Source organism: Sander lucioperca, chromosome 21, assembly GCF_008315115.2.
Source record: "Sander lucioperca isolate FBNREF2018 chromosome 21, SLUC_FBN_1.2, whole genome shotgun sequence".
Classification (NCBI taxonomy): domain Eukaryota; kingdom Metazoa; phylum Chordata; class Actinopteri; order Perciformes; family Percidae; genus Sander; species Sander lucioperca.
This window is the reverse complement of record NC_050193.1, coordinates 15,160,981-15,183,669: the sequence shown is the minus strand read 5'-3', so window position 1 is coordinate 15,183,669 and position 22,689 is coordinate 15,160,981. Positions and strand designations below refer to the sequence as shown.

The following is a 22,689-nucleotide window of genomic DNA, read 5'->3' as shown; positions in this document are numbered from 1 at the left end:
GACTCCATGTAAGCACTAATTTTCTCTAGTATCACTACTCTCTTGCTAACATCGAAACCTAATATTATTTGCTAATTGTTTCAATTTCAGTATCATGCATTCCTTCTTCTGTACTTCCATCCTTTCTCTTCTGCGACTTGTGGAGCCACTGGTTGGAAGTAAAGTGGATCATACCAATACTGCTTGATATGAGGGGGTGCAGACACTTAACCATGCAGACAAATGTAAACACAAGGCCAGGCAAGGCGCTGGGAATGCAGGTATTGATACACATACAAAAATGCAAAAGCAAACGTGCATTTTCATTCACATTCACAGTACTCGTTCGCACACATATAAAACATACATGTGCACACACATTCGTTGTGAAACGCCCGTTATCTGAATCATGCTTCTGTAATATACAAAGAAACTAACTGCTAGTCTCTTTCATTGCTTATATACTAGATAACAGAAAATGAGAGTATAAGAAGTAGTATTATCCATTTAACGGACTCAAAGCCTATATAAGGATTACATTTCCCAACAGCATTTTACCATCATGATCCCAGAGCTCAACAGCAAATAAGACACATGGAAAATCTGATATTTGTGGTCTTTTGTGGCACAAATCTTCCACTGCCTCAATGGGTAAAATAATACACCAAATTTCTTTTTCTTTTTTAATAATACATATTTAAAACAAAAAAAACAACAGCCACACAACGGCAGCAGAGGGGTTCAGAGATAAGATGCTAAAATACTGCTGGGAGACAAAGTCCAGGGCTATAATTGATATAGAAACTCATGCACAAGTATGTGAAGCATTCCAGTTTTAGCTAAGATAAGGATAAACGTACAGACGCTACTACTATTACACATTGAATAAAAAGCACACCAGAAGTACAGGCCGAAATCAGAATGCGCTGAAGTAGTCGAGGAATGACTAAAAGAAAAGTTAAATCACAAGTTCCACTAGAAAAAGTAATAAAATGGAATCCTAAAGCTATTTTACATGCAAATTATGCTATTGAGTATTTGTGTGTGCTGGGGGAATCATGACTCGACTACTAATCTGTAGTTAGGTTGTATATGAACTGCGTTTGTGACAATGCAATTCTTTTTTCTAAGACTCATTTTTGTCCCTCAATTTAAAGTTTGGATTTTAAGGGTCACCATTCATTTCTAATCCTCATTTTAACAAGGTTTGGTAAATTAAACACACTTTGTTCACACTGAGCAACAAGATTGTGGTGAATCACACTTTTAAGCTTCTTCTTTCTCAAAAACAAAGCTTGGAGAAAGTCAATGACTCTACCGTAGTAACATTTTGACGATGTAGAAGCATGGAAAAAATACTGAATTTGTTCGATCTAATTATCTTAGATTTTTTTTTTTTTTTTAGAATTATAACCATTTTTTTCCCCGGAGCAGCACTAGAGCGCTACATGCATTCAGGCAATTGTACACTGCACATGCACCCTCAGAAGAAGCCAACACATCATCCAGGTTGTAACAGCAGTGTGAACAACAAATGTGTGTATATGTGTTATTGTTTATATGGCATTTCTATGTATCAGTTTAAGTCATGGCTTCTTGGTTCTTGTAACTGCACAAATCATTTCCAGGATATTTAAAAATGATATGTTTGTGTGTTTCTATGTTCCGGGGTACACAGGGTTGATACTGGGGAAAATGATTATGTACATGTCTGTGTGTGTGTGTGTGTGTGTGTGTGTGTGTGTGTGTGTGTGTGTGTGTGTGTGTGTGTGTTTATGTGTCCATGCATGAGCTGAAATCAAGCCTGCTCGGGGGCAGGGGTGGTAGGGGCAGTTCCTGGGAACTCAGGGTTGATAAAGGAGAATCCCTGGAACTCGTCCTGGTCCAGGTTCTGAATCACTTCCTCATCGGGAGGGGTCAGCACCGGCGGGTGGCGTGTGAAAAAGCGGTCAAAGTTCTCGGCATCCCGTCCACACTGTTGAGGAGGGTGGGAGGGGGTGGGGGTGATGGAGTACAAGGAGAAGGGTGGATTGGGAAGGGGATGAGTGGGGATGGAGAGGAATGGATGGATTGGGGTGGGGTTTAGGGAGAAAGAGAGGAAAACAAAAGAAGGGGAATGGTGGGTTGAACCAGGGTGTGAGATGACATTACTTGAACATGGTTTCAAATATCAGTAGTTGGGGGTGAGCTTGATTCAACTCTCCATGTGTGTTCGCTAAAAAGGTAATGCTTTATTACCTTTAAAGTGATACAAAAAATACCACTCTCAGGAGAGAATAAATCAAGCAGGCCTCCGGCATATGCTTTCCTCTTTTAAATATTTGAAACATATTCAACTACAATTTTAAAACAGAACAAGGTCACACTCAAACGTCCTGTGGCAGTGCACTACATTGGATTGGTCGTGCTATAGTGTAATGCATGGAGCTGGGACATTTTGGTATAGAGCATTTAACTCAAAAAGCATCCCACTATGGCTGTAAGTCAATATTAAAAAATAATTTTCCTTGGTATTGCATCTAGATTTTTTTGGGATGTTATACTTGGATTTAATTGGAATTTCTAAATAGTCGCACAAGAAAAGGCTCAAAGCCATGAGATGATTATGGTGTAATTGAGGGTTAATTATATGCTGCAGCTGTGGAGACCTGCTGAGATATGATAAACCAAATCAACAGCCAGCTAGTATGCAAAAGAGCATTTTTAGATATTTGCTCAGAAGCCGCACAATTTGAGAAAAATATTTTATTGACTTTTAAGATATTCTATACATGACCATTATGCCATCATATTGAAATTACATCTACTAATTGAAAATGTTGTTACTATTTAGAGTACAAATTTAGCAATAAAAGAAGATCAACTATCACTATCCAATCAAACTCTTGGCAACTTACTTAAGAAGTGACAGATGACGGGATGAAATCATCTCAAACAGTATTGCGCAATTCACAATAGGTAGAAATGTGTTTTCTCAAGAAGCAATTTGGAAAAATGAAGAAGTCATTGTTCATTTCAGTCCACTTCATTTCCTCGTTCTAAACCACTGGGAAAACAAAAGAGCTTATATACTCGAGAGTTGCGTGTCCTTCTAAGTACATAAAACAAGTTATTAATTTGAAAACTATATTTTCCCGACAGCATGCCTCACGGGGACTTTGGGCCGAGCTATTCCTTTTTTCCCCCCCCATCTCCATTACTGCACTGAGCTTTAATTAACACAACAAGGATTCAGTGTCCTCTGACAACATCACCCAGAGGGAAAACTACAAACTCATTAAATCTCTGTAACTTGCAAAACCAAATGAAATTAAGCCAGACTGTTTATAGTTTGGGGAAATATGTGAAATGAGAAATACATCAGGGTCAAATTGTATTTGCAGCTAATTACTTGCGTTTGATTTAACCTGTTTGGGGAACCAGATGGAAAGAATTTGCCACATAGGGAAATTAATTTACAGCCACAAAGTTTTGAAGTATCAATTCAGTACATACACCTTAGCCAAGAATTTGTCAGCTGATGTGGTAAACATCTCGCATATTATACCCTCATTGAAGGCTAAATCCTTTTTTAATACTAGAGATGCAACTGGGTTGGGGTTTGATAAACTGCCCCTTTGAAAAAAAAATAAATGCTTTTATTGTATTTGACTTGAGCCAAACTATAAGCCTTGTACATTTCGGGACACAAGAAAGGGTGACATTTGATGATTTAAAAACCTTTTTTTTTTAATAAAAGCTGTTATACTTTGAGGTTTCTGTTGACAGTAGTGCACTGCAGAACAGGTGTCATTTGAGACTGAGACCCAGCACATGCAAATAAACAGAAACAAACATGAGAAAACTGTGAACACAGAGAGGACAAATAAAAATGTGTAAGGACAGATGGGTTGATGCATGGCAGCAGTAAATAGTGAACAGATGGATGGAGCACTGGAAGGATGGATGGAGTCGTTAGGTGTTGGATGGATTCATTGATTGACAACAGGTTGCTTGATGGACAGACAGATGAACAATGATAACTTAAGACAATAGCTGTAAATGACCATTCTTTATCTGTCGGATGAAGGAATAAACTAACCGGTCAGTCAACCTGTCCGTTTGTTGCTCAGTCAGACAATCACACCTTTAACCAACCATCGGACTCATTCACAGTGTGAAACCATCACACTATATATATATATATATATATATATATATACACACGAGATATAGGGAGCCCCTCTTTAAAACAATACACACATTGCTCACCAAAAAGATCAAAGAACCACCTCCCACTAAACTTTTGCGCAGGGTAAACACAATGCTTCTTCAAAAAATATCTGAACCTTTATTTGTTCTCAGAAGGAAGAAGAAAGACAGAAAGATAGAGAGAGAGAGTGATAGCAAGCCACAGCACAGAGAGATGAAAGATAAGATATAGAAAGATGAGATCAAACGGAAAGAAGAGGCCGATACAGAAGGAGAGAAGAGATCAGACGACATATGTTAGCAGTCACATCTCTGCAGAAACACACCTCAGTGTTAAAACACAGCCAGGTCCTAATGGTGACCTCTAACACCCACCCATGCAAAAGACACACAAACTCAAATACACACAGAAGCATGCATTCAAACAGCTTCAAACACACGCACGCAAGCGCACACAAATACACACACACACACACGCACGCACGCACGCACGCACGCACGCACGCACACACACACACACACACACACACACACACACACACACACACACACACACACACACACACACACCCACCCAGCGGGCAAAGACAGCTGCATAAAAAGCTCAACTCAAAAAAACTCTCCAGCAGCAATGTGGCCTTAGGCTGTGTGAGGCTGTGTGAGTGTGTGTACATATGTGTGTGTTTGTTTGTGTGTGTGTGTGTGTGTGTGTGTGTGTGTGTGTGTGTGTGTGTGTATGTGAGAGTCTTAGTATGTGATGACATCATTCTGACTCTAGTTATGATCAAACTAACTTTGTAGTGGAAAAAGAAAAAGCACAGCAAAGAAAAACCCAAACACACCCAGTTGTTTCAGGACGCTGTTCCCTGAGCTTTACTCTAAACTCAATCTAACCCCACCAAAAGCATTTCAACTCATGCACCAGGCGACTGCACCAAACTGGCAACACCAAGTTAGAGATTCAGTTTAACAATCAACCAATCAAACAAATGTAAACTCAAAACTGGTCTCCAAAATCGAAAAATCATCACCACCTGTCGTTACCGTTCCCTTCACCAGTATGTTCTTCATCATTAGTGTCGTTCTCTTTTTTTTGTCACCGTCATTGCCAACGTCTTCACCTAATTCAGTGTTGTCCTCATCCGACACATATTCATCACTGCTTCTTTCTCATCATCATCATACTCCTCCTCCTCTTCAGTATCACCATTATCAACATTTCTGGTATTATTATCATCACCACCACCCCTGCCTTCAGCAGCATCACTTCCTGACTTACCTGTGTTCATTGTCCCATACAGGGGAGGGGAAAGAGACAGAAACAATCACATTGGAAGTGAAAAGATGAGTGAAATAACAGAAAGAGAAGAGAAATAGGAAAATAGCGGAAGTTAGACACAGCGAAACGTCATTCTAAGCAGAGCCTTTGCCGGGAATTTTACCACTAGGGTTGGGTATCGTTTGGGTTTTTTCCGATACCGGTGCTAAAGCGGTACTTTTAAAACGGTGCCGGTGCCTAAACGGTGCCTGAACCGGTACTTTTTAAGAAAGTTAAAAAAAAAAAAAGACAAAAAAAGAAGGGTACTAAACAACAGTCAGCGACATTAAAGAATGGCTTGTTTATTGCTACGGCCATATGGTCAAAATTAAAGATTTAATAGTAATGTAATAACTATAACTTATAACAATAACTTATTTCACCAGTAAATTGCTGTTGAACGACAAAAACAACCACCAGATGGGAAAAGGGTATTTTATAATAACTTTGAATGCACCACGAGGCTACCTGTTTCAAATGAATGCACCGTCTGTGTTGTTTTTCCGACAACGGCAGCTGCAGAGCAGACCGTTACGTCCTGGTGTTGGAATCCTCTACAGTGAAATACAGTTACACTTTTTAACGTTAGCTGTCAGCATTTTAACCGTGTTTAATCCAGCTGCTAGCTAAAGGTAGGCTAACGTTACCTGCTGTCGAGTGTAGTGTAAAGTCAGGCACTGAAATTTTCGTTCTTATTCGGTCTCGTAGCTACCGTTTACATCGGCACCAGTGCCCTATTGGCACCGCGTTTCGGTACCCAACCCTATTTACCACTAACAGGAATTTGACTCCTGGTCTCTGCTGCCTTGGGCGACTCATTAGCCCCTTTGCACCACTTGAGGGGATTGCATTTCCTTATTTGGGATCATTTTGGGTTCAGACTTACAGCTCTAGGTTTGAATGGCGGCTGCACTTCCTTGTTCTCCAGTTTCTCCCAGTCCATGTAGCGGAAGAAGCTGTGGTCCCTGATGTCTCTCTCCCCCTCCGGACCACAGCCCAGTCGTTTCGCTGGATGCTTCGTCATCAGCTGGACTCAGACAGGAGGAAGAGAAGAGGAGAATTACTGTATGTTCCTCCTTCCTTTCTACCCTGCCTCATGGTACATGTGCGTTGGTTCTTTTCCCCTATATTCTCATGTCTACTCTTCATTGCTGATTTCCATCACAACCTCTTCCTCTCCCTCCATTGCCTCCTTTCTTTTACTTCCTCCTCCTTTTCCTTCCTTCTTCCCTCCTTTTCTCTTCTCCACCTTTCCTTCACTATCTCCTCGTTCCATCCTGATCTGAAAAGATTTATCCATTGTTCTATCTTGCCAACAGGTACAGTGATGCTTTGAGCTAAACATACTCACAATGATATTGCTAACATGCTGATGTTTTGCATGTACATGTGCAGGTGGATCAACAGTATTTGGTCATGAACCAAAGTATTGGACAAATGTAGCCTAGAAATCTAGACGCACCCTAGCGGCAGCAAATGTAATTTGCAGGCAGGGTCGTCTAGCAACTCTCCGTTGGCTTGCGAGCTGGAAAAACCAAACTCTAGTCAGGCCAATCACATCGTGTATAGAGTCGGCGGGCGGGCTTAACATAATGACAGCAGAGTTGCAACGGTTCCGCGTGAATTCCCTGCTACTTGAAAACAAAGAAGATGGCTGCTGCTGCTGGTGAACAGCGGTCTTTCGAATCGGCTTTGGCCGAGACTCTGGAAGACTTGGAGTTAAGCTTTTCCTTGAGAAAAGAACAAAGAACGGCACTGAAGTCATTCTTAAAAAAAGAAGATGTGTTCAGAGTTTTGCCGACCGGATACGGCAAAAGTTTAATCTATCAACTAGCTCCACTACCTTCTTCATTGCTCTGGTTGGTTGTAGCGCTATCCTATTGCGTGCAGAGGGAATTTGAAAGACAACCGTTTATCCCGCCCCTCAGATTGAGCCCTGCCAATGGTGTGTTCCCGGACCCAACATCTTGATATGGGTCTGGCTTGTCAGGCTAGGACAAATGACCATTCTGATCCGATGATGGTGGTGGTACATGCAAAGTTTAAGGATAACCAGTTATTGCAAGTCATCCTGAGGGGGACATGAAAGTGCCAATTTCATGGCAATCCCTCCCATAGTTATTAAGAATTTTCAGTCTAGACCAAAGTGGTGGACCGACCAACCAACAGACGACATTGCCACCAGGCTGGTAGCATGGCTGAAAAGGTAAACGAGCTGCTTAGTTATCTCCTTCATAGCACCTTTGCTGATGGAAAAATATGTGCATCATTTCAGGAAGTATTTTCACAACTTAATCACAAACCCTAACCACACACCAGCTCTGCCCCACTGGCAGGGTAAATGCCTTTAATTATTACATTTTAATGATGTGTGATATCTTGACTTGTCACATTTCAGCTTAACTGTACTGCAGGCAAAATCCTAAACTACAAGTCAGGTTTGCATCTGGTCTACACTCAACAGTGTGCCCACATTTCCCCTCTGGCATCATTAAGGTTTCATCTCATTTATTCCTGTCTCTTGTCCTCAGCGTGTCTGTCTATGATTGCTTCTTTCATTCATTTTTATTTATTCATATTTTCTTTCCTTCCTTTTAATCATCCTTCAGTTCTACTATCTATCATCTTAGACGCCTCTTTCTGAGGACCAAATATAAGCCACCAAACCACCGCCTGCAGATAAATGAATAACTGTTGCTGCTTTTTTACCACAGAAGTTTTCCAGAGGCATAATTAAGGACCGTTTACGATGTCTGTCCACACAAAACCTTAAGAACAGCATCAAGGCTAGTGACGTCAGTGTGAGTGTGTGTGTGTGTGTGTGTGTGTGTGTGTGTGCGTGTTGGTGGGGTGTGCCTCCCTCAGGAGCAGCAGTCATAACTCATTACATTAGAACTAAAATAACATTTTCCATGGGTCAGTTAACCTTACACTGGACACAGACACACACACACACACACACACACACACACACACACACACACACACACACACACACGCTGCTCAGAGATACAGTAAGTGCACAGACACACACACTCACTCACTCAACCATACACACATACCTAAATGATCAGGCATGTCAACAGTTGAGTAAAAAATATTTTATATAAAACAGATATAATTGTTTGTAAGGATAATCTCTCTGCCTCTGTGTATCCATTCGTCCTTCTCACTCTGCCTCCAATCCCTCTCTTGCTGTCTTCGTTGATGTCTTTCTTTCTCTGTTCGCTGGACTATGGCCTCAGAGAGTCAATATTCTTTACTGACTGACTGTCTGACACACATTGTTGAAATGCGCACGCACAACAGTTTCAAGGCGACCCAGTGTAGGGCACACTTAAAACCACACCTGTGCTGCTACAGTCGATTTGACATCTTTTAAGACCCCCTTTAAGAGTCTACAGTAGCAACACATCTGGTGGCTCTCTAAGCAGGCAGTACAATTACAGCAGCTACATCCCTTTGAAGAGAGTCTTGGGGAATTTGCTGTCTTGCTCACTGTATGCTTTGAGTGATGGGAGAACGGCACATTCACTGGACCACAAAGCAGCCAGACAAAAACAGGTCACTGATTGCAGAAAACAATGGCATATGTGAAATGGCCTGGTTTACTTGCTCTGGTCACTCAATATTAACAGGCTGCATCCACCATCTGGTAAAACTGGGCTTATACAGTAGTTCCTATACAAACATGGTATTTGCTTTTCTTTTCTGGGCTTTTCTGTCCATGCAGGCTAGCAGTAGAGTAAACAATGTCATCATTTCAATGAAGGGTAATTTCATAATTTTGTGTGCCAGGACATAAAAATGGCCTTATGCTATTTAGTAAATGTGTGACTCCAAAGGAAGCTGCTTGCACCGAGGTAGGTGGAGTGGTGATGCTGAGTTTTTGTGTTTATGCAGATCAGATGGTGCAGTGTAATTTTGGTTTCACATTTTGGAATAAAATTGCACTGCATATTGGCAGAGAAGGTTTTATGGCTCAAATTATTACCTATAATGTCATCTGTTTGCAGAATATATAAGGTCCTGAGAGGAACTTTGAATACTTAAAGTAGGGCTGGGTAATATGGAGAAAATCAAATATTACAATATTTTGACCAAATACCTCAATATTGTTAATGCAGGGTTGACTATTGGTGCTTTTACAAAATATTAACACAATGGGATTTTGGATAAATAATCACCAGTAATGTGGATATAATGACTAAGTTGGTAAAGCTATGTATAACAGTCTGGTAAGTTCAGAAAATTACTTATTACTGCAATGCAGCCTTTAAAACCAGGAAAAGACAACAAGTATGTCATGTCATATTCCCATATTCAAAATAAAAGACTCTACTCTCATATCACAATATCGATATATTGCCCAAGCCTAACTTGAATCCATTATAGAACAGCAGGAAAACTGTAATTCAATATAACAATAATGTGTTTCATCGGCAGTTTCTAATTTGCGGGTTGCGTACAGCGTGTGGACATTGCATGGATGAGAAATCTAACAAAATAAGTGCAAAATTTTGTATGTATTGTATGTATTTAAAATTGTATATGTAGAACACAATAAGGAATTGCATTGGAAAAAGGCTGTGTATGTATGTGTGTCCTTGGATGTGTAAGGACATACTTGCACAATTAGTCTTTGCTGTTGAATCATGTGGTTGAAGACATCATGTACCTACAGAATATACTGTAGTAGCAGCTTAAGCATGTATGTGTGTGTTAGTGTGGCCCATTGCTGGCTATGAAATATGGATGCTGGTCAGGGTGGAAGCAGGGGAGTGGAAATGTCTCTGATCACTCACTTTCTACACATGGACTCAACACACACCAAGACACACCCGCAAACCGCAAGCCTACTGCATACAGTAAATTACCTCAGTACTGTACAGTGTGTTGGCGGGGATGGGATCCTTATTATACTGGAGGAAATATGCACCTTGGAACACTGATGACTGGTGAAAGGATAATGCTACATCATGCTGAAAGGTTTGCAGCAGTTACAGCTTGATATGTTTTCAGTGATCCAAAACATCAACGTACAGTATAAACGTTAAATTGTGTTGGCGACAGTCATACTCATACATAGTATCATCACGTTATACCTACAATATACATGCCAATACACTCATATTAACTGTATTTATTGTAATAATAATAATAACAATAATAATAATAATAATAGGTTAGATGTTTGTATTGTTACTTTTAAACTGCCGTGCAGAAGACTATTTCTTTTACAAAATTGGTCAAAAGTCAAGCGACTTTATGTTTTCAATTTTACACCAAAATTCAACATTTCTTTTAGAGGATCATGAAACCATTGACTATTTGGATTTCAGCAGCTGAAACAAACCAAAATATAATGCAGTCAAACACAAGAGAGATGCAATGAGCTTTGACTAGAAAACTTCTCTTGCAAGATTTTTTTCTTTGACTTAACAGAAGATATTCACACAGGATGATTTTACTTTTATTTAATAACAGCCTCACATACTCTTACAAAATACACTTATAGTGTGAAGGTAAAAGGTGCAAAAGGGAGAGCTTGTAGAATACAATGTGAGAACTTGCAGAACAAAAAATCTGAACTTGTATGTTAAAATTTACACTTGTAAAAATTTAATTTGCACTTGTAAAAAATATTCACACACATGTGATCTGAATTTGAAGTCATACAAAGAAAAAAAACATGAGAGCTTGTAAAAAAAATCTGAACTTGTAAGTTGAAATTTGCACTTGTAGAAAATGTTCACACACCTGTATTCTGAATGTGAAGTTACAGAAAAAATATTCACAAATGTGTAGATTGATATTTACATGAACACAATGACAGCTGCAAACTTATAATGCAACATTTACTCGTATACTTTTTTTTTTTACTCTGGTTCATTTTCCATCACAACCACAACTCAGTGATTACAACCTCTCGAATCTGTCACTGCAACTTCACATATGAGCTCTCTCGCATCACAAAGTGGCCAATCTGCGCACCTCGACTTTCACAACACTCTTGACGATACAGTTGGTGCAAAACTAATTTGTACCTGTGGACTTAGGCTGTGGAGCTCTGAGCTAACAGAACGGGAAAAGCAGGGTTTCTATCGCCAGATGAGGGACAACTCTGTCCGGCTTATTTATGTAGCGAATAGCATGCTAGCGTTAGCTAACTAGCAGCCAGCCCGCTTCTAAATAAATACCTTTTAATTGTCTAAACATTTTTAACAGTCAAACTAAAACACTGGCGGTGAGCTCCACGGCCTGCAGCCGCAGACGGACCGTCATCAGTGGGTAACAGGTGCCAAGTTTCGCATCCCTGCCGAGAATTGCATCCACTAGGGAAAATAATGATTTTATAAGGCAAAGTACTGTTTAAAAACTAGGCAATAGTAAATCTCTTTGTCATGTTCATCAATAATGATTAGGATTTTAGAAGGTTTAGAGACATCAATGTTTTATCAGACTCTGTAGTAGCATTTCCTTGCTACCTAGATGCAATTTTCGGCAGCAATGAATTCTGCAGAAATTATTGTTTCTGCCCAAGCGGGTGCAATTCTTAGCAGGGATGCACAACATCAGCAAAGCAAGCTCTGGTCATGGCCGGGGGATGGGCCGCTGCTACCGGATGTGGGGCTCTCCGTGTCCCGCTGGAGCTCCGACTGCAGGTCGAGGTCGGCAGCGAAGCTTTCTGGCAAAAGCAGTGTTGCTACGCTGGTCGATCCCCACTGATGACAGTCCGTCTGCGGCTGCAGGCCGTGGAGCTCACCGCCAGTGTTTTAGTTTGACTGTTAAAAAGTGTTTAGACAATTAAAAGGTATTTATTTAGAAGCGGGCTGGCTGCTAGTTAGCTAACGCTAGCATGCTATTCCACCAAGTTTCCATGCTACATAAATAAGCCGGACAGAGTTGTCCCTCATCTGGCGATAGAAACCCTGCTTTTCCCGTTCTGTTATCTCAGAGCTCCACAGCCTAAGTCCACAGGTACAAATTAGTTTTGCACCAAATGTATCGTCAAGAGTGTTGTGAAAGTCGAGGTGCGCAGATTGGCCACTTTGTGATGCGAGAGAGCACATATGTGAAGTTGCAGTGACAGATTCGAGAGGTTGTAATCACTGAGTTGTGGTTGTGATGAAAAATGAACCAGAGTAAAAAAAAAAGTATACGAGTAAATGTTGCATTATAAGTTTGCAGCTGTCATTGTGTTCATGTAAATATCAATCTACACATTTGTGAATATTTTTTCTGTAACTTCACATTCAGAATACAGGTGTGTGAACATTTTCTACAAGTGCAAATTTCAACTTACAAGTTCAGATTTTTTTTACAAGCTCTCATGTTTTTTTTCTTTGTATGACTTCAAATTCAGATCACATGTGTGTGAATATTTTTTACAAGTGCAAATTTTATTTTTACAAGTGCAAATAAAATTTTTACAAGTGCAAATTTTAACATACAAGTTCAGATTTTTTGTTCTGCAAGTTCTCACATTGTATTCTACAAGCTCTCCCTCTTTGCACCATATTTACCTTCATATTATAGCACTAAATTAGAACAACAGCTGTCAACAGGCTATTTAAGCTACAATAATGTTTCTTATCTACGCTTTGCGACACCATCATGTTCACAGACTGCACTGTATTCATTGTGGAGTACTTTACATGATGATTTTTTTCTTTTTCAAAATGAAAAAAATGTGCACGCGCACACACACACACACACACACACACACACACACACACATGCATTGAGTTAACCCAGGCAGTGCTGGCAGGGCGCAGTGGGAGCTGTGGGGGTGGACGGAGACAAGCTTTCATGCTCCACTGAAGATCCACTGTTGTAGCATTACAACCCAGTAATCATTACTAATACATAACATAGCCTGTATGTATGTATGTGTGTGTGTCTGTATCTCAGTTGATCTCAGTGAACATATTTGATCATTTCATCAATTTGCTCATGAATGCCTTTGCCTTTAAATTTAGTGGGAGGATATCGTGCTGGCATAGACGTGAATGTCTTCATTCAAGCTTGCACTGTGTGTTGTTAATATACTGTATGTGTGTATGTGTGCTTGGAAGTTATTGCAGAGCTTGTTTGAGGATTGAGTTTCAGAAACAATTAGGAGAGAGGTATCGTTCTTGTTAATGAACTGAGATCAAATCTTTGTTTTTATGTTTACTAATTGATGATTGTTTATTGTTAATTGATGTGACTTGTGATGTTTTCATGCCTGTGTGTTTGTGCATACGTAAGTGATATACAGCAAAGAATGAGAGCTTGGTTAAGTCCTAAAAGCAGATGAAATCACTAGAGAGAGATGATGGATAGATTTTGTATTGATCCCAAAAAAATGGGAAATAACGGTGTTGCAGCAGCAAAATATCAGACACACAGCACACATACAGAGTATACATTAAATAATAGGAAACAATATACATGGAATAATAATAGATAGATAGATGACCTGCTCTTTTTAAAAGGACTTAATGTGTGTGTAAACATAGAATGTGTGTGTTTGTGTGTGTGTGTGTGTGTGTCTGCAGTTTGTCTTGGTCAGTGAAGTGTAAAGTTAGGATATGAGACAGAGACGTGGTGGTTTGATTGCCTCTGTTTATGGCAGTGATCAGCACACGCACACGCACACACACACAATTTGGTATTGGCCGGTCTTTTCTGAAGAGGAGTTTCCACAGGCAACTGAGCACCCAGTACAGGCTTAGGCTATTAGAGCAGTGAAATGTGTGTGTGTGTGTGTGTGTGTATGTGTGAGAGAGGGTGAGCGATATAGAGAAAGAGAATATGTGTGCATGTGTGCAAGTCTGTGAGAGAGATAGAGAGGATGTACAATAAAAAAAAGCAAAACAGCGGCTTAACAATGAACACTGCAGAGAGAGAAGGACGGGAAAGTAGAGCGTTATGACAGTGTAGAGAGAGAGAGAGAGAGAGAGAGAGAGAGAGAGAGATGGAAGCAGGACAGATAGCGAGAGTGGACAATGTTATTTCACTCCAAATAAATGTTCCCTCACAATGGTTTTAATTATGCAGATAATTTTGATGTCCCTCTCTGCCTCCTTCTCTTTCTCCTTCCTCCGTTCACCTCCTCTTTCTTGTTCCTGCTTCCTTTCCTCAAACAAATCTGTTGTGTGTGTGTATGTGTGTGTGTGTGTGTGAGTGTGTGTGTGTGTGTGTGTGTGTGTGTGTGTGTGTGTGTGTGTGTGTGTGTGTGTGTGTGTGTGTGTGTGTGTGTGTGTGTGTGAAAGAGACAAAGAGTGTTACGAAGAGAGGGAACAAGACAAAAAGTAGATTTTGTTATGAGGGAGCAAGGTTGAGCTTGTGAGACAGAATCTGACTTGTGTTGTATGGAGTGTGTATGTGTGTGTGTGTGTGTGTCTGTGTACACTCACCCCTTTACAGATAGCGACAGCCTCCTTGGACATTGACTTGGGATAGGAGACGTGATGCTCCATAATGGACTGAAATAACTCATCCTCATCTTCACCGTCAAATGGAGGCTGGAGAGGAGAGGAGAGGAGAGGAAAGGAGGAAGAAGGAGAAGAGGACAGTTGAGGAGGGAGAAGGAGAGGACAGGAGCGGAAGGAGGAGAGAGGGCAGGACAGGACAAATAGAGGACATTTAAATTGAATCATTAAAAGCTTTTTTGTCTGAACTCCTCAGAATCAAAACACTGCAAGCCTGTAACACTTACAAATTCACTTACAAATTCACAATATGCACTCCAAATAATATATCCAGGATTCGAAAATGTCACATCTACTCTAACAATTATTAATGCCATATGAAAAACTCATCAAGAGGTGTAATTTAATAGCTAACCTTTCATTACACAGTGTCAAATTTTAAAGGCTACGATCATGAGTGTTTGTTTTTTGTCACATTCAGTCATGAATACAAATGCTGTTGAAGGAGGAGTTTGCTTATATCCATGCTGTCTCAAAAGATTGTTTCCTTTCCTTTTTTTTTTTTTTTTTTAACCAGGTTTAATAGTTGTATTCATAAAACTTATTACAGACACATTGACACAGACACACAGACTGACCTGCCCAGCCAGCATCTCATAGAGCAATACTCCAAAGGCCCACCAGTCCACAGATCTTCCATAAGGTTGGTAGGCTATGATCTGAAACATAAGAGACTTTGTTTAGGAATGTGTCCATCAACACTTAAATCACATTTTTCAACCTGGACCCTATTTTCCCATGCATGTGTGTCAGTGGACGTACAGTGACGGTCTCTATTGCCCCATAGGATTACATCGCAGCCTGGTTCATGGCTGCCGGTTACGGTGTTCACGCTCAATACTGGACCAATTTCATAGATTTTTGTCAGTCACATCAGTCACTTAGACACAAATGCATGAGAAAAATAGGGTCCATGTTGAAAATGCCAAAAATGACCCTTTAAATACAAGCTTTAATACCTTCAAAGTACGTATTAAAAAAAGGAAGATGAAAAAAAACATTCCATCCATTCACTATCCCTTGTCTCACGTCACACACACACTCTACCTCAGGAGCTATGTAGTCTGGTGTTCCACAGAAGGTCTTGGTAGTGACTCCATCAGTCATATTTTCTTTACACATGCCAAAATCTGCTATCTTAATGTGACCCTCACAGTCCAGCATCACATTGTCCAGCTTCAGGTCTCTATAGGAGGGAAACGCAACGTTAACCACACTCAATTCATGACCCAACATACATGGAAGGCTCATCATTAACGTTTTCTTCTCCTCTGCAATCGTTCTTGTTCACTTTAGTGGGAGTTTAATTGGGAATGATGCACTGCTTAATCCAAGAGGTCGAGCTACAGTTTCACTAAACCAGATGACAGATTGTGATTTGCATTTGGGAGGACTGCATCATTTGTGGGTGCGGATTCTTGGCATGATATTATAAACAGCACAAATCAGTTAATTGTAGTTGAAGTCCAAAGGTCAAAACTTTTCTTCAGCAGCAGTCAGACAATCTCATTGTCCATTCAAGACAGGAAATTATAAATGAATACGCTTTATGTTCAACTCCTTCCCCGCAGTTATGCAGTGCTCATGTTAAAGCGGATACTTACGAATATGTGACATGTGACTCGTCTCCTACTGACCATGTGAATATTGGCCAATAGACTATAAGAGACAGTTCAAATGCAAACATTTTATACTTGCCTTGATGAAGGCCTCGCGGCAAGAATGCGTTGCCTTGTTTTAATGATTCAGCCAAGAAATATAATAAAGGCTTTTTAAACTTTACCCTCCTGAGTGCCTCAGTGTCCTTGAACTCTTACTTACGAATATGGTTATTATTACTTTAAATGTCTTTACCCAGATTAGGCTGAAATAAAACTTGTAAAGTCCAATGTATTTCGTCAAAAACATTTTTTTTATATATACAAAACTGCAGTACTTCAGTGATTAAGACACACATTTGTCACAAAGTGCCTGCTTTCCAAACTTGTATCATAGAAGGTGTAAAAATGTGTTTGGGACTTGCAGCACTTAATAATGTGATAACTTGACTAATAATGTAATAAGTAGATAAATAGGACTTATATTGTAATAACATTTTTCAATAACAATCACTGTTGACTCAGATGAAAAAAGAAAACATTTTGCCTTCACTGCTCGATGGTGTAACGTTAGCTTTTGCAGCTTTTGTCATCGTCTGATGATGTCTAATTTAAGATCCACTCTGGTCTAATGCACAACGACCAATCAGCATGCGTATGGGAGGGTTCATTGCCCATTGATAGGGATTTGCCTGATAACATACCATCTGTTGTAGAATTTCAAATTCTGCATAAAGCCTAGAGTTTACATTTCCAAACATGAAATCAGTGTCAGATTTTCATGTTTTCAGTACATAACACTAACAGTATTATACATGTTGTATACTTGCACACAGTGCTTAATTTGTAAAGTGGGAGTTCCCGGAGCGCAGAGGGGGGGTGGATCTGACGACTCAAAACGGGGGTTGGAGGTAACGGAGCAAAAAAATAAATTACACTGCCTACATAGCTTCTCTGACTAGAAAAACCTAAACAACGCTGTGTGTACATCAGGGCAATGTTTATTTTAATTTCAGAACATGCACTGCATGGGTACGAAATGTAATGTCTACACATTCTTGATCGGCGGAAACGATTTTTGCTTGTTTGGGATCCGACTGGCCAGCGTATTTGAAAAAGTTAAGCAAACTTTGTTGTCTTTTTGACATTTTTCCCCTGAGTGAAACGAGGCTATAACAGCAATCTCAACCAGCACAAGCGCTTGTGTCACTTGAAGTGCCTCCCCTCCCTCCGTCCCTCGATCTCCCACCTCCGTCTTACCCTGAAAATTCACCTCAAAATGCATCGAAAATGCAAACACAAGATTTTTGTGGAACTTCAATGGGGAATAAAGACTAACAAGACAGATAACAACACTGAACACTACACAAACAGTAATTTATTTTTTTCATTTAGGCGATTAACTTTTCATAGTGACACAGGAGGTGCCGGATCCAATAAAAAAGGTTCGGGATCCAATGTCGGAGGTGCCCTGATTGCACTACATTTGCCGAGAAAAAAAGCATACCTTTTTGCTTACTTTTACATCATTAGTTTTTAAAAACAATGACCCACCTGAAAGGTACAACACTATCGGTAAAAATGTTATTACAATATCAGTCAGGACATTTTATTACATTATTGGTTGAGTTATTATTATATTATTGGGTTTTTATGACATTTTCGATGAGGTTAAGTGCAAGTTTTATCACATTTTCAGGCATTATTACATTTTCAGGAAATTATTACATTAGTGGGTGCTACAAGGCTGTAGCTGTAACCCAAACAGTGTCTACCAATACTATTAACAAGAAAATCATCATCAAATCAGCATCCTTTAATAAATTGAGAATATTCCTCAATAAATTTAGTATTTTGCAAAAGTTCTATATTTAGTATGTTGTGGGATGGAGGTTACCTGTAGATGATGCCCTTTAGATGTAGGAAGAACAGACCAATGGCTATCTCCGCAGCATAGAATCTACACACAAACAAAAAAAGAGAAGCAAAAACAGTAATTAGAAAGAGTCTGAGAGAAAGGACAGGAGGAAAAAAGGTTTTGTGTGTCTGCATAAAGGTCAGTGCTGTCTCTTCAAGGCCAGAGAGCAGCTGATAAGATCAACAGGAAGAGTCTGGACACACTGACCACGCAGTTAATTACGTTTACGTGTGTGTGTGTGTGTGTGTGTGTGTGTGTGTGTGTGTGTGTGTGTGTTTGCGTGGACGTGCACAATAAGTGTCGAGTAGTGCAGAGCCTGTTTAGAGCTTGTTGGATGTTTTATCTGCATGATGACCAGATGGGCGTCACCGCAGCAGGAAGCTAACAAGGCTTTAGATATGCAGGAGTGCAAAATACAAGCCGCTGAGACTAAAATCCAAGGCATCGTCATCATCCGCGGAGCAGAATATCCTGACTTTAGTCTAATAATTAAACACATTAAACAGAGTAGAACAAGTCGATAGCCTTAGATAAAAGAGTTCCTCACCCCGTTCGACTTGCCCTTCAGCAGTCTAAACCTTCTGCCAAAAGGGAAGGAACTCCAATTCCCTATAAAGCAGATGAAGGGCAAACTCTTCCACGGCTCTCGCTTTCCCGACAGCCTGCTTGTCAAATATGTCAGCCTGCTGGTTTGACTTGACACCAGTGATCTCGCCAGCCACCTTAATTATATTCTGCGGTTTTGGAGGTATTCTACCACATGCTGAAAACTCGCAGGAGCTGCTGGATTACTTTCATTTTTCTGAAGTTCTTCAGAGCAGCAACGTGCATCGGAGCGAACAACATATTTCACCCCCCAGGCTCTGCTAGGATTGCTCATCCATCACCTGAGCCTGTCAAACTGCTGATGGCTTATTCAATATGATTTAAAAAAAAAAAAAAGGGATTAACTGTGAAACACCTATAAGCATGAGCATGGGATTAAAATTCTGTTTTATGATGACATAAGAATGTATCATAGACTGTGTGTGTGTGTGTGTGTGTGTGTGTGTGTGTGTGTGTGTGTGTGTGTGTCTGTGTGTACTCACACAGCATGGGGCTCTTTGAACTTGCCGACCTGCTGAATCTGATACATGAGATCTCCTCCGTTTATGTACTCCATGACAAAATACAAACGGTCCTACGGAGAGATAGAGGGGCAGAAAGAGAGAGCGGTCAAAAAGTATATGTTCATAAAAGCAGGTGAGAGGTCGTAGAGAAATGGGATGATACTGTAGAGAGAAAGGGATTGCTCAGAGGTAGATAGATAGAGAGTGATGGGTCCAAGAGAAGATTGAAGGAGAGACATAGAAAAATAAATGACATAGGCAGCGAAAATGGAGGGACAAAAGATGGAAGAAGAGGAAGAAGATAGTGAGAAAGAGGTTTTCGGGTTGTCGACCAATCAGTCTTCAACTGAGGGAACACAGCAACATCAATTTAGGATCTAATTCTCCTCCATTCTCTAAAGAAATTGCCAATAAGCTACAGTATGTGAGGGAGAGTGGGGGGATTTAGGTGTGTGTCCATGTGTGTGATGGGAGAAAATGTTGTGTGTTAGGGCTTTTAATGTGTGTCTGTTTGTCTTATAAACAGTTGTTTGTATGTAGTATGTGCTCGGAGTGTGTGTGTGTGTGTGTGTGTGTGTGTGTGTGTCTATGGTGTATTATGTGTGTTAAAATGTTTTAGCGTGTGCACACTACATGTATGCATGCATGTTATAATTGCCTTTATATGTGTGTGTGTGTGTGTGTGTGTGTGTGTGTGTGTGTGTGTGTGTCTGTTATAACTGCCTGCTAAGTCCCATATGTATGAAAGCCCTCTTCTGGCCAGACAATTAGTGCTGAGGAGGATTAACACACTCACTTCTGGTGTTTGTGTGTGTGTGTGTGTGTGTGTGTGTGTGTGTGTGTGGGGGGGGGGGTCAGGTCAACTTCATTTGTCCAGCCTTTTACCACAACCTCAATTGCATTCAAAATACATGTTCATTGATCAATGTAAACATTGACAAATGTTATGGAGCATGTGAATGTAAATGACGTGTGCTCAGTGTTAAGTATGAGACCAGTGAGCTATATTTACTTCTCTGTTGACTCATCTTCAGTGTAATATGGATTATACTTCAGAAGATGAGCAAAAATCAAATATGAATCCAGCCTGTGTATTCCAGCTGAGAGCTGGTCACAGCAGGCAGGGTGGCTGCTGTTAAGACCACAGCGCTCTCCAGCAGTGCGGCTGTTCCCTTCAGCAGGACTTTGCACTGTGGCTCCCTTCAGATCCAATATAATATGAAAGTGTAGGGGCCTATGAAGGGTGTCAGCTTGCAAAGAATGTAAAATGGATAGTTTTTGTGGTTTCCAGTCACTGTGCGTCTGTTTGTGTGTGTCTATATATGCAACCAACCAAGCAAACATTTTCCCATTCCCATTCCCATTCAGAAGTTCATAGAGTCCATAGAGCCTGAACCAACAGCAGATTAAACTCTAATGCTGTGTTCCACTACGTTGTATGGCTCTGCTGGACTCAACTCACGGCTGTCACCAGGTCCTTTTCTCTATTTCATTTTCCAATGCAGCATTCTCAGCTGATTGGCATAACGCTGCCACATTAAACTGCCATAATATCATCTTCAGCGCGCCACTCACTGATTCCTTTCATTGGCAACCAACTAGAGAAACTGCACTTAGTCAATTGTACAGCATAGTGTACGTAGTGTATGGCGTAGTTTTGAATAAAAAAAGAAATAATCTAGGGCAAGTAAATCAAAAAAATTCTGTCACTGTTGATGGTAGCTTGGCTATTTAAAAATGACGGGTTTGTGCAGGATGTCCCTTGTCGCGCAAGTGGCAATTCTCTCTGACCAATCAGGGGTCTGCAGTGATTTAACTCATCCTTATAGTATCGGCTCAGCTCGCATGGAACCTCGACGAGCTGGTACAAAAAACGGTAACAGGTAACAGGTTGAGTAGAGCAGAGCAGTGGAAACACAGGGAAAAAAGTGCAGCAGATAACCCCTAACAGAATCACAACATGCTGTTTTTACACTTCGATTAACAAAGAAGACGTCAAGAGAATTATGTAGTGACACTGTTGTTATGAAAAATAGGGCTGTTTATTTTCTGTAAAACGTGAAAATATTTTGTGCGATATCATATAACTTTTGTGAAAGCACGTCGGCCTACCATGCTCTGGAAAGTGGAGTGCAGCTGTGTTAAGAACGGGGGCTTTCCAGCCAACGCTAACACTCTCTTCTCCACCATAGTGCATTCCACGTCATCATCCTGGATCACAACGTCCTTCTTCAGGATCTTTATAGCATACAGCTCCTCTGTCGTTTTACGCTCTGCCAGCATTACCTAGACAGAGAGAGAGAGGAGATGAGAAAGGGAAAGGAGAGGACAGAGAGGATAGATGGGAAATACAAGGAAGAATACATTCATCAATATTCAAAATCTTCATGGCATACAGCTCCTGTCATGCCTTTATAGTAACAAAGAGGCCTAGGGAAGGGAGGGAGGCAGAGAGATGTGGGAGGCAGGGAAAAGGGGAGAGATGGAGGAGGTACTGTAAAGGGTAGGAATAAATGAAAGCTTGTCTGACTGTTTTGGGTTAGACAGTCAAAGTAGAAATAAAGAATGTAAGGACAGGAGGGAAGGAGAGAAAAAACTGATTAATCATCTTTTATGATGTCATCTGAGAAGGAAATAGGGGAAATGGGAAGAAAAGAAAGGCAGAGTGGAGGAAAAGAAGGTGATAAAAGGCTCCTATATAGGGTGTAATTCTGTACGAGATAGATCAAATAAAATCTTGGTCGCAATTGTGTTGGACTGCACAGTATCAATTTTGAGGGATGCCAAATTGTGAGATAAATGCGTGGTGAATCGTAGCACTAAGATGTAAATAAAATAAATAAATAAAAGCAGAAAAGTCATCAACTTGCATCATCCCTGTGTGCTACCCAGTTTTAATTCACACAAAAAGAGTTCAGTGTTGTGTCTGCCAGTGTATTTTGTGTAATTTCATGCTTATTCCAAGTAGTTGGTTTGTTGACATCGGTGCCACACTGTGAGAATTGACCACTCACTAAACTCGTGCAACCGTTACTGGTACGGCGGGCCTGTTAAGCTTTGGATTTCTCTACATGTTGAAGCGGTGCCCTCCCTCTTT

The 22,689-nt window shown here is 40.5% G+C and overlaps 1 protein-coding gene across 3 annotated transcripts in view; it reads right to left on the bottom strand.

Moving 5' to 3' along the window:
• Window positions 1-22,689, bottom strand: part of LOC116065376 (protein kinase C beta type) — a 107,101-nt gene that overhangs the window by 15,390 nt on the left and 69,022 nt on the right. For 2 of the 3 annotated variants that reach the window (XR_004896172.1, XM_031320858.2), the window contains exons 10-16: window positions 21,705-21,878; window positions 19,572-19,663; window positions 18,463-18,525; window positions 16,015-16,153; window positions 15,546-15,626; window positions 14,893-15,000; window positions 6,375-6,515 (exon numbers count right to left, since the gene is read on the bottom strand). Coding sequence is in view for 2 of the 3 variants with exons in the window: in XM_031320858.2 (XP_031176718.1) it covers window positions 6,375-6,515; window positions 14,893-15,000; window positions 15,546-15,626; window positions 16,015-16,153; window positions 18,463-18,525; window positions 19,572-19,663; window positions 21,705-21,878 (798 nt within the window). In the remaining variant the exon portion in view is untranslated. Of the gene's footprint in view, window positions 1-1,404; window positions 1,955-6,374; window positions 6,516-14,892; window positions 15,001-15,545; window positions 15,627-16,014; window positions 16,154-18,462; window positions 18,526-19,571; window positions 19,664-21,704; window positions 21,879-22,689 lie in introns of those variants that run through there. The other variant, XM_031320857.2, reaches the window with a different exon arrangement.